At 33.4% G+C, this 12,387-nt stretch overlaps 1 protein-coding gene across 2 annotated transcripts; it reads right to left on the bottom strand.

Annotated features, from left to right (window-relative positions):
* Nucleotides 1-6,037: 6,037 nt before the first annotated feature.
* Nucleotides 6,038-11,361, bottom strand: LOC127799441 (uncharacterized). Of its 2 annotated transcripts, none has more exons than XR_008022625.1 (5): nucleotides 10,896-11,361; nucleotides 7,870-7,968; nucleotides 7,647-7,755; nucleotides 7,308-7,506; nucleotides 6,038-6,456 (listed from the first exon to the last, which is right to left on the bottom strand). XR_008022625.1 is itself a non-coding variant. In XM_052333474.1 (5 exons), the coding sequence occupies exons 1-5, from the start codon at nucleotides 11,084-11,086 to the stop codon at nucleotides 6,337-6,339; spliced, it is 597 nt and encodes a 198-aa protein (XP_052189434.1). In that variant the 5' UTR covers nucleotides 11,087-11,348; the 3' UTR covers nucleotides 6,038-6,336. The 2 variants fall into 2 exon arrangements, 1 of the variants encoding a protein (XP_052189434.1); XM_052333474.1 differs by having other exon boundaries at nucleotides 7,429-7,506; nucleotides 10,896-11,348.
* Nucleotides 11,362-12,387: the final 1,026 nt, after the last annotated feature.

The following is a 12,387-nucleotide window of genomic DNA, read 5'->3' as shown; positions in this document are numbered from 1 at the left end:
AACAGCTTGGCTAGGCGGCCCTGCACATCCCTAGTCATAAGTTGGTTGCAACCTCAAAAGTGGTCTTCTCATTCAACAGGGTAATATCACTGCCAAAGCATTTCCCTGAATATAGGGACTCACGTAACATACAAACCAAATAATTGCGACATTCGAAAATTCATCTAGGAAAAGGATAGACAACCATTCCTAAATAATTTTATCCCCAAAAAGAGAAAAATAAACATCATTTATAAGAATGTTAATCTTAACTAGATTAGAAAAAGTCAATATAAACGTTATTTATAAAAGTCTTAATTCTGAACTATTTTGAATTATTCAATATTTCTCTATAAATAAACATGCACTCATTCTCGAAAATATATGTCTCTAATAATGGTATAAATACTCCTATCGAGCTTTTATCACTTTCAGTATCTAATTTAAATATCGAAATATTTGCATGGAGATCTTCTTGTGCCATTTGATTGTTTTCTTACTGACAGACTAAGGTAGCTTAACAGTGACGTTTTTCGTTAAATAAATTTATTTTTATATTTTCACAATAAAAATTATAATGTTTGAGAGAGATAAAATTTCAATTCAAGTTAAGAGTGAGTTGTAATGTATAAGAAAATGGACAGTTCTTTTGTTTTCCTTTTCTTTTCTCACAAAAATTTTTTAGGATAAAATCATGTAAAATTAGTGATATGCCTCTTTGAATTAAAATAGACAATACTTGATACAAAATGTAGACGTCTTTTTCATATAGAGAAATAACTCTAAATGTTCACACTAAGAATAATGAGAAGACTCAAACCCATATCATATTTGTCTAAAGGTGTTCATTCGATTTAAAGTAGACAAAAACCAAAATTGCAAGATTTTGTGAACACAACACTAAATAAAGAGATTGATTTGGTCTAACCTAAATTAGTTGGGTTTAGAAAAGTCTAAGCGAATTATTTTCCCCTCTCGTCGGTGCAAATGCCACTTTTATTTATTTTGTGCATATATACACGAGAATAGGGAATTCGGGAAATTGGGAGAATATTATTAATGTTTCATATTTTATTTTTTTATTTTATTTTATTTTTATCATTCGATTTTGGTCTAAAAGTGAGATCGAACGAGACTAAACCAATGACCAATTCTTCAATCTTTTCATATTGAATCGATTCAATCTTTGGATTGAACTAAATTTTTTTGTCCAATCCAATTCGATTTTTCAATTCAAACCAAAATATCAGCACTACAAAGTATTGGTGAAGTATAAAATAAGTCACTTCATTTTTAATTAGAGATCCAATTAATTATTATACTTTAAAACCAATCATATAAGGTATTATGTTTTTAGATTTAAGGTCAAATTAGCCATTGTGCTTTAAAAATGCCAAATTGCAACTAAGCCTGGTTTTTCATATCTAGATTTAGGGTTTGATTTGGGTGTTTAGAACTGTATGGGGTCAATCATTTCACTCAGTAAAATATAATTGATGAAGCCCCAAATTACAAATCACAGAATTATAAATTACAATAATCAAATTTACTAAAGATTTATGAGACCTGAATCTTACCACAGAACAGCCTATAAGTATAAAAATGCTGTAGTCATGTTGTTTTGTAAAAGATAGATCAATGACCAACTTAACGAACAATTATAATTTTATTTTTTAGATTGATTACATATTAGTATATATTAATATACTTTTTGTTAGCATTGTGAAATATTATTTTGTAGTATATATTTGTGTTATTGTCAAGATACAATATTAAATTTATAATTATGGGAGAGTTTTTAGTCTCCGAAAGACCTACAAAACAAAAAACAATTAGAGGGTCATGGCGTTTTGACGGGATCCCCTCGTGCCTAAGTTAAATTTATCAAAAATCAAAAGAAAAATAAAATAATGTATTTTATATGTATATTATTTTTCGCATACGTGAAGACTAGGGACTCATCCTTTATTTCAATTGATAGATGGGAGATGGGGAGACTATTTACATCTTTCGGGATAATTTATTTTATTTTTCAAATTATTAGCATGATTTTATGAGGAGGGGTCTCCAAGAGACCTTCAAGTCTTTTTATTTTGCCCTAGAAGGTAAGTCAATTGAGGAGGGCCTCTTTTATCAAAAAAATCTCCTAAGTCCTTTTTGGGTTTTTATGTCGTCTCTTAAGAAATCATGTTAAGAGTTATTATTAATGATAGTGTCATCAGTTATGTGACGTATTTTCGTTAGAAGATATTAAGAAGATTATGTGTCATTATTTTCCTTGTTTAGCACATCCTTCGATGAAAATGAGACATATAATTGATGATACTGTCATCGGTCATAATTCTTAATATTATTCATTATAATATTTTTTATTTTTTAAAAATCATATCATTTTTTTGTGTAGACATGAGATGTTAAACTTAGAGAAGGAACACATGGTAATTAAATGACACATAGAAGTCACCCATACCAAGGATCTGGAAATTATCTAGAAATTCAATCAATTTGACAAAAGATTCAACAAACTTTGCTGGCTCTTTCATGACAAGACCTTACCATAAAGTTAAAGTCAATTCAAAGCCAAAAGGGAGATGGATTGGCATTTCAAACATAACATATCACTCTCTGTCTCTTTCTCACGGCCCTGTAAGGGTCAAGCAAGCAATCTTTTAGATAGATTCCAAAGCACGGAGTATGTGAGAGAAAAATACCATATTTATGATCAAAACTGTAACTAAGAATATAAGCCACCTAACAATTACAAATTTTATAATACAATCGCTTAATATATACGGATGTGCGTTAATAATTAAAAAATATAATATTTAATTCTTAAAGTATAAAACATTAATAATTGATATTTAAATTATTAAAAAATATTATTTTAAATTTTTGTCCTGATAGTGAGTTAGTGCGTGCAAACATGCACCTGTTTCTGCGAATGAACGATATCTTAATAAGACATTTTAGATTATACTTAATATATAAATATAGTATTTGGTCTCTTAATAATTAAAAAATATATATATTTGATCCAGCAACAATTAAAAAAAATTGACATTTAGTCCCTAAGGAAAAAGACCAAATTTAATTATAAAAAACCTAAATTTTATACCAGACCTAAAAATATTCAAAAATAACTTAAGTTTCATAAAAAATCTAAAAATTTCATAAAAAATGCCTAAAGATTATAAAAAAAAAAAAAAGCTAAATTTCGTAACAAGACCAAAAAATTTCAAAAAGTGACCTAAATTTTATTTAAAAAAAAAACTAAAAATAACCACAAGAGTCCTAAATAAAACGTATCAAAATGAAATTTAGGTCTTTTATGAAATATAAAATGAAATTTAGGTTTTTTATTTTTTTTTTGTCTTTTAATAAAATTTGTAGGTCTTTTTTGAATATTTATAGGTCTTCTTTATGAAATTTGTAGGTGAAATTTAGGTCTTCTTTTGAATATTTTAAAGTCATTTTTATGAAATTTTTTGGTATTTTTATAAAATTTAGCTCTTTTTAAATATTTTTTAGTTTTTTATGAAATTTTTAGGTATTTCAAAGAAATTTGTAGATTTTTTATTAAATTTATGCTTTTTTATTATTTTTAGGTATTTTATGATATTTTTAGGTTTTTTTTATTAAATTTAAGTCATTTTTATTATATTTGATCTTTTTTTAGAGATCAAATATTAATTTTTTTAATTATTTAGAGACCAAATGTTATGTATTAAGCTTAATTTAATATATCTCACTTTTTTTATATGACACATCATCTTATATGACATAGACAACTAACTCGTTTACTTTCAGTTACAATAACTTAAAATTATAATTTTAATAATTAAAATATTAAATTTTTACATTTTACATTTTAAAATTAAATATCATATTTTTTTAATTATTAAAATAGTACCGTTTGTATTAAGTCACGATTGATGAGGCAGACCGACACATTGCAGTAGTCGCATTCGGGGCATTAACGAAGGAGCAGCTGCAGCTATCAGATGAGCTGGGCTATGGGCGTCCACCTTTCGAACGGGTTGAAAGGTCACACAATCTCAAGGTCTCAGAGCAACTTGCCCCGACTCTGCCAGACAGTCTGAACGCCGATAGCCATTTTCTTCTTCTTCTTTCTTTGAAAATCTAATCTCTCGCCGGCCCATCATTTAGAGAGAGAGAGGGAATATATTCTTCTGGATAGAGAAAGAGAGAAGACTTTAATGTTATGGGTAGCTGAAAAAGGCAAGTGCAGAATAGGGATGGGAAGAAAGCAAAATATACATACGGATGGGTGGGAGGCAAGCCATTATTAGGAACCTATTGGCTATTTTGGGATGGCTATAAATGGAGTGTGTGGGTGTGGGCGGAGGAAGGAGGCAACAGCCCTTGTTTTCAAATGAAGAGGAAGTGAGGCCATACATGAAGAGAAAGAGCCTTCGTTTGGTAGCCAAGGATGATTTGCCTGCAGCTCCTCCACCCCCAATGGGATTTAATTTCCTGCTGCCAGGGGGGCGGCGGTTGGATTGGATCCCTTGGTCGTCTGGTTTCAGGCAGTCTCCTTGGCTAACTTGACAGCCTCTTCTCTTTCATGCTTGGCCTTCTCTTTCATCCCATCCATCCCAATTATCCTTCTAATTTACAATAAAAGAGAGTCCTTCACGATGTTCTTCTTTTTGGGTCACCGGTCATTCACCGCCAAACATCTGTTTGGTTACATTACACCCAACTGCTCTCTCTAGCTAGCTAGCTACATGGTCACTCAATATACTAAACGACACACATTGCAGCTGCTTTTAGTCACCCATTGTTCTTTCTTTCTTTCTTTTGTCCCCCCCAAAACTTACTACTATTATTACGCCTTCTTTCCTACTTTCACACACACACACACACACACATATATGGTATGGTCTAATGGGTATGAAATCGTATTTTCATGCACGGGCTAGAATATTCTGCGCACTGATATAAATACATATACATATATATGTGCTATTATTGAGTTCAATCTCTCAACAGGGAAATCATGCTAGAAGACTTGATCGGCCATTAGTTGGGATTTTTAGAAAAAAAAAAATACAAAAAGAAAAGAGAAATTCAGTTTCTGAATCGGATTTGGTATCGAGCACCGGAGTGATAATCCCATTCCCATCAATAATCAAGGTTTCTAAAAAGGGCCCTGATGGAGAGAAGCCAATCAGTCTGGGGACGGTGGCCGGTGTTGGAGAAGATGACCGGGAAATATCTAGTAAGTCCGGCATTGCATAATAAGTCCCAAGTCTTAATTCGTCGGTAAAGGATTCCATTGGACGTGAGATTTAGGAGTGAAGTCTGTTCGGATTTCACAAATTGAGAAAAGAAAATGAATAATACATAAAAGAGTGAAAGATACTATATGCTTTACAAGTTACATTGCGTATATTTAAAGTTTACTTAGCTCACAATAATAACTACAACTTAACTCATATTTTAAGGAAGGTATGGAATGGTGAGATAAGTTTTAAATTGATTGATTAATATTAGAAACATGATGATGATGATGATGTGTCATCCCATCCAATTCTCCAAACTAAACCAATCATTGGGAAATCCATTTCACAAGTAAGAGATTGTAGAAATTTTAACAATAAAATTACTAAAATAAGTATTAATAAAATACTTATAATAAAAAAGAAAAACCTACCTTCTCAACACAAGGCCAATGAGGCCTTCTATGTTTGTTGTTTAAAGAAAAATCCCCACACTTCTTTTTATTTATTTTACAAACTCTAAATAACCACCACCCGCCAACCATTACTGGGGTGGGCCTACTGATCATTTCTGGTTATCAATCCAATCATTTGGGGCATAAAGCCTACCCTACCAAAAATAATATCAAACAATACCAATTTTCCGCGCACAAAATTATGGCATGCGACCAATAAGATAAAAGTTTAAATTATGAAAAAACACCCTCTTTCCAACACAAGCTTGTCATGTAGGTTAGGTAGAACCTTGGCATTTGAAATGGTCCAAAAGGCGATCATCCAGTGGCCATAATCTCATTCGACCAAAGCAAAAACAATAAATGAAGTTTATACTGTTACTGATCTGATGTCATGTCACTACTCACAAAACTAGAGATGGAGTTTCAACAGCAGCTTAAGGTGTTAAACTTAGTTCATGGCGTGCAAAACCTGTCCAAATAACTCTTATATCATCTCATTTGTAACTGCCGGCAACCTAGTAGAAGAATCCATAAAAAAAAGTCCTGGACCAAATAAGGAAACAAGAAAGCTACTGGGAACAAAGGCATCCAATTGCGAACCTACTGGGGAAGCTGTCATGGGGGAAGAGGGGGGGGGGGGGTTACTTTCTATGTCACTACCGCTTCTTTTTGCTTCCTTTTGCAGCGCCGGATTTTGATGGTGTTGCAACCAGGTATATGAACAAAGTGACAATGGAGATCACAGAGATCAAGGACCCGTACTTTGCAAATAACCTCTGCAGATTAGCATAAGCAGAGAGGATAAGAAAGTATGCAAATAGAAAAAGGGCATGGAGGATAAAACCAAAAAGTTACAACAGCAAAAGAAACAAACAGAAAGGGAGAGGAAGATTCCGGGGCAGTTCAAATGATTAATCTTTTCCTCGTTTGGGCAAAGGATCAATGGTGAGTCCACCCTTACTCCACTTACAACAAGAAACTTTAAATCCCACCGGGTAGATCAAACATATGAAATCTAAATTGTCATTCATCTTTATCCATAATTACATTCTCTCTAAAATTATATGTATCAATTGTACTTTAGGGTTTTCCACCAGTTTTCATTGGTTTTTCTCTATTTCTTCTATATAAACTTCACCCATTTCAACCACTCTTCTCAAGGTGCGTACATAGGTTTTCATCAATTCATATTAGATGTTCAAATCACCATAAATACATTTCGTGGATCTTATCTTCAATAGGCAAAATTCCAAGCATATTGATAATATCATTTCTGATTTTGTATTTTCTTGTACGGTCACATCCACCTTAACACATTCAACTGAGTTATATTTCTAACATGCTAATACATAATTGCCAGCTATTTTGTGCCATACAACAGAGCTGATCGTATCATTGTCCAGTAAAACTTCCTTTTTAGCTTTGAAGGTATTTTACATGTAAAAAACTGAAAAGAACTTTTTTACTTTTAGTCATCCTGTAGCCATATATATGTAGATGTTATAAATAATTTATGACAAGTGGCATATATCACTCCTAATATGTTCAATGCAAGTATAAGCAATGTAACAAGAAAAATGAAAACAGTAGTAGTAAAGTAATATGTTGTTACAAGACCAAGATGTACCTTTGCCTGAGACAATTTGGCAACCATGAACCACAAGGAACGATGCCATGAAACATAAGAGCACGCTTAGTAAACATGGAATAGCCAAAGAAATTGATTGATAGATCTATTGCTGTGAGACCCTTACCAGCTCAAGTTTCTTTTCTGGAGGTGTATCAGCAAGGATGTCTAGTGGCAAAATTGGAGTCGAATAAGCCTCCTGAAAATGACAGGAAAAAGATCATATATCATTAACATCAAACACACACACACACAGCCCATAACTTTTCATTTCACACACACATATATGTATGCATATATATAATTTCCAATATACATGAAATGGTAAGTATGACAAACCTGTAGAGCAGCCTTTGTGGGGACACGAAATTTGATAACCGCTGGTGCACCATAAAATAGGCCTTGTACTTTGGATTCCAATTCAAAAGCATGCGATACAAGAGCCCCACTGCAAATTATAGAGGTACCATGATAGAAGATATAGAAACTAATCTAACAAAGTGAGAAAACAAGTCTACTTCTTAGGGAGGAAACGGGAGCCTACTTCAAGAGCAACACTTACGTGTCAAGCCTTTCCCATGACATTGAGGTGTTTCCACTCACAATGTCAAAAACATCATTGGACCAGCTATCATCAGTAAGGCTTACATCATATGCAGTCCTAAAGGCAAGGAAGCACAAAAGTAAGACAGCAGAATCTAGCAAAGAAACTAAGATATTCTGGCCAACAAAAGTAACAATACCAAATATCAATAAATCTAGCATAGGATAGCTAACCATGCTTTCATTCCACAAGGTAACAATTTATCATGAGCTGATATATCAAATGGGTACCACCAGATTTTTGGCACACTCACAGATTAATGACTGTTGAGAATGATTGACCATGTCAAATACTGGCTACAAGAACTAATGTTTACATTCTCCTAGAAATAATAAAATTTACTGATAGCTAATAACATCATTATTCAAAACTCAAAGATCTGTAAGCAAGAGCAATGCTAGTGGCACATGACTAAATAGTAGCATATTTACCATTGCTTGCTACAAACTTTAAACATGCATCAGATTTTTTTTTGTTCTTCTTTTTCCCGTTATAGAAGGGATTAGCTTCCCCTTGCATAATATATGAGTGGAGAACTACTGATGCAAATGGATTCACCTTGCTAACCGTGTGTGAGACAAGCAAGTGGAAGAAGAACTCAATCTACTAAAAGTGATGCTTTTCCTAGTTACACATGTTCCACCACTGAGATAAAGACTCATGATTGTTATTGTAATAGAAAGATAAAGATGCCATTGATGAATGACAATACTGGTACATGGAAGTAATTGCCCGGATTTGACAATGATAGGAAAGGGAGAAAAGGCAACCTCACTGATGGGAAGAAGTGGGCAAAAAATACAAGGGCAATAAGTGTCAGGATCTGCACTTAGCGAGGGGTGAAGATGGTGAGTAAAGCAGTGGCATTGGTTAGGAAGGACAGGGAGATCCAGTCCACTGAATTAGTTAGAAGACTTCTTAAGAAGCAATGCCATTGGATTAGCTACTGCCCCAGGCTTGCTTGATTCCATCAGGTGATGCAGTAACCATGTTCCACAAGAATGGAAAAAGCGATAGAGGTTGCCAGACCTTGTTCTTACCCAACCAAGGCAGCTCCTCCTATGCCAATTTTCTGCCCTCATATTCTGTTAAAGGCGCAGTATCATCCAACTCCTGGGAAAGGAGTTTGGCGGAGGTGGGAGACAGCTCTATGGGAATTGGGGTCCATGGAATAAGAAAGGAGACAAGTTGTCAGGGACGGATTGGACAATGGGTGGCAGAAACTGGCTGGGGATTTCTTGCCCAGGGGCTGTTGTGAAGAAGAAGTGAAGCAAGGAGTTGGATGGTGGAAGAATGGGGGGTTAGCAGAGGAGTAAGGGATTGGGCGGTAGGCTTTGGGTGTGCAGTGCCGTTGGGGAAGGTGGGGGAGAAAACAGATTTGAATTAAAGGATATTTTGTTCATTTAACAGTTCTCTAATTTGTTTCACTTTTGGTTGATGGTGGAAGGCCAACAGGCACCACTGCACATCCTCACCAGGAAGCAACTGTTGGACAATGATGGAGGAAACAACTGTGCAAAGCTTTCCTCCAGCGGCAAACAGCTTTGGAAAGATTAACTAGTTCTCCAAGAAAGTTCACCAAACATTTTTGACAGCTACTAGGTCAAAGCCAAAAGTGGAAAATGATGAAGTAAAGCAATCTTTAAATTAAATTTCATTTATGTGTAAACTTAACAACAAACACCCAGTTAAATTTAATTATTAACTAGACAGCTTAAATGCATCGCATTAGCAAAACCACTTAATTCTTCATTTGCCTTGAATATCAGATGATTATCATGCTAAGAATAAAACTTGCCTTCAAGTTTTAAGAAAATGCAAGTCATAGCAATACTTATTACTCTGCATTAACTTTATTATCAAGCAAAAAACTTTATATGTGTTATTAAAGATGCGTCATTGATGGGAAAAAAACATGTCTTGGGATTTTTTTATGGTGATACCATGCCTTCTCTAATTACAATTAGAAGGATTGACACCAAACCCTTACCTCTTTCCCTTGATGGATGAACTCACAAAACACATTCAATAAAGCCTAAATACTAAACTTGAATTCAGGAGAGACACCACAGAATTTAAGTAAATAAAAAATTGATATATGACATGAAGATTAATAAAAATATGATAATGAACTATGCCATGGTGAGCCTTGAACATCAAGATATTCTTAGAAAATATCAGTTTAGAAATCTTGGATTAACTATTCAAAAAGAATGGAAGATTACGGAGGAAGTTACTCCCAAAAAAGAATACAAAATGATTAAGATGGAGAAATGACAACATTTTTCCAATCATAAAAACCCTTTAAAACTAAAAGGAAACTTCTATTGGCAATTATAAGACCATCTTTACGATATAACATGGATCATTGGCAGTTAATTACCAAGATGAGCCATATAAGAAAAGACCAAATTAGAAATAAAATTATACGTGACAAAGTTAGGGTGATGTTATTGAAGATAAGATGAACCAGATGCAACTAATATGATTTGAACATCTAAAAAGAAGACTGAGAATTAAAGAAATTTATAGGATGAGTTGGAGAAAAATCGAAGGAAACTTAATATCTGAGAGCATAGAATATAGCGGTGTTACATAGAATTCATGTAACCAATCCAGCTGAAGGAATTAAATCCTGTGATGGTGATAATAACGATATAGGCGAAGAACTGCCGTTTACAAATAATAAATTAAATAAACGCTCACAATTTGACACAAGCTTTGCAACCACTTGAAATCGAACGGTTCTGAGTATAAATCAAAAATAAAAACTAAGGTTTCAAATTAGTATACTGTTTAAATCCAAGTAACGAAACAGAGCGTACATAATTACACTATAAATCAAGAGTCAAAGGCCATCAACGCACAAGCTTCCACATATAGAACTAAACTTAGGTCTACAACGAGATCTCCAAGAGAACCTGAGCCGATCTACAGATGATCGGGAAAAATCAAGAAGAATGGAAATAGTAGGGGAAACATACACAGATCCTTGGTTGTAGATGTCGACGGCGACGGAAACGCGTTCGACGCCGGACTTGAGCCTGGTGAGAGTGGCCTTCTTGTGAGCGACGATGAAAGGGGAGGCGGAGCTAGCGAACGTCCAGGAAGAAGAGACGAGGAAGAGAGTTAAGAGAATGGAGAGGACGCATCTCGAGATCTGGAGATTCTCCATTGTTGGATGGATGGCACAGAGATCTGCCGCTCAGGCCGATGATATTTTGTTGGGGGCGCTGGACAGATTCGGCCACGAAGAAGAAGAATCAGAACTCGTTCTTGACCGGAAGGATCGATTAGGGCTCAGACCATAGTTAACTTCGTTTGAATTCTGACTTCTTCTGAAGCTCTAAAACGATGTCGTTGCCACGAGACATTGGGCTGGCCCGGTGGTAGCTAGTGCAGTTTGGTTATTGTATTTGTAGCTCATTTTTCTTTAATTTCATTAATAACTCCCTCTTAAATAAAGCCTAATACATATGAGTAGCCTCTAGGACATAGCTCCACTAGGAAAGAAAGAATCTTATGGAGTGATGCTCTGGGGCTCTCAAATTTTTACTTCGAACTCTAGTCAGGGAAAAAAGTTTAGCAGTCATAATAATTTTAAAAGTTGAAAATCGTTTATCGTCCTCACGTTTGTAGCGGGGTTAACGATCGAATTGGTCGCTGAGTTCTTTAATTTACATCTTTTGTTGATATCGTGGGGTCAAACAATGGGAAGCATTTATGTTAACAAAAAAAAAAAAGTACAAATGAGTAAAATAAAATTATATTCAAATAAAATTAAAATATTTTTTAAACTAACATGATCAAAATAAACTTAAGAAACATTCTAAGATTTTTATCAAATTATTTATTAAATTTTTTGAAATGCACTAAAGAATATATGCGTTATTTTTTTTATTTATAATATCTAAGATATGCTTATTTAGAGAGAAAAAGATATAGCATATCTAAAAAACGTCTTATAAGAAGTTACCTAACTTTTTTTTTTCAAAAATCATCAGATAAATTTAATAAATACATTGAAAAAATAAAAATTTGAAGTACTTTTTATATTTTACCCTTCCCAATTTATATGTTATTTAATAAACACTACCTTAGATAATATCATTCATAGTATTATGTTAAATGTGTTTGTAGGACTATTTATAATATTTTTGTGAGTCCATAAGAATATTTGAGATATGTGAATTTTTTAGAAATGATAATTAAATTAGAATAGGATGATCTTATATATAATGAGTGATGATAATAAGGTTAGTATTTCGTTAATTTTATTATGTAGAGCAAATAAAATATGTTGTCCGAAAACAACTCAACATGGTGAATTATGTATTATTAAATTTTAAGAATTTTTATCCTCTTTATATTTAAGATAAAATTTAAGATTCATTAGTTTTATATTTTATACTAATCCTTAATTAGCAATTAATTTTTTCTCAGGTCCGATTATTAAAACATTTACAAGGTAGTGTT

This window comes from Diospyros lotus, chromosome 4 (assembly GCF_014633365.1).
Source record: "Diospyros lotus cultivar Yz01 chromosome 4, ASM1463336v1, whole genome shotgun sequence".
NCBI lineage: Eukaryota > Viridiplantae > Streptophyta > Magnoliopsida > Ericales > Ebenaceae > Diospyros > Diospyros lotus.
The sequence above is the reverse complement of the archived record's forward strand: the minus strand, read 5'-3'. Positions and strand labels throughout refer to the sequence as shown.

Coding starts and splice junctions, on each gene's coding strand:
- LOC127799441 (XM_052333474.1), bottom strand. CDS start 11,086: ATGGAGAATCTCCAGATCTCGAGATGCGTCCTCTCCATTCTCTTAACT. Junction 7,756..7,869: donor TCATGGGAAAGGCTTGACAC/GTAAGTGTTGCT, acceptor TATAATTTGCAG/TGGGGCTCTTGTATCGCATG. Junction 7,507..7,646: donor CCACAAAGGCTGCTCTACAG/GTTTGTCATACT, acceptor TGTCATTTTCAG/GAGGCTTATTCGACTCCAAT.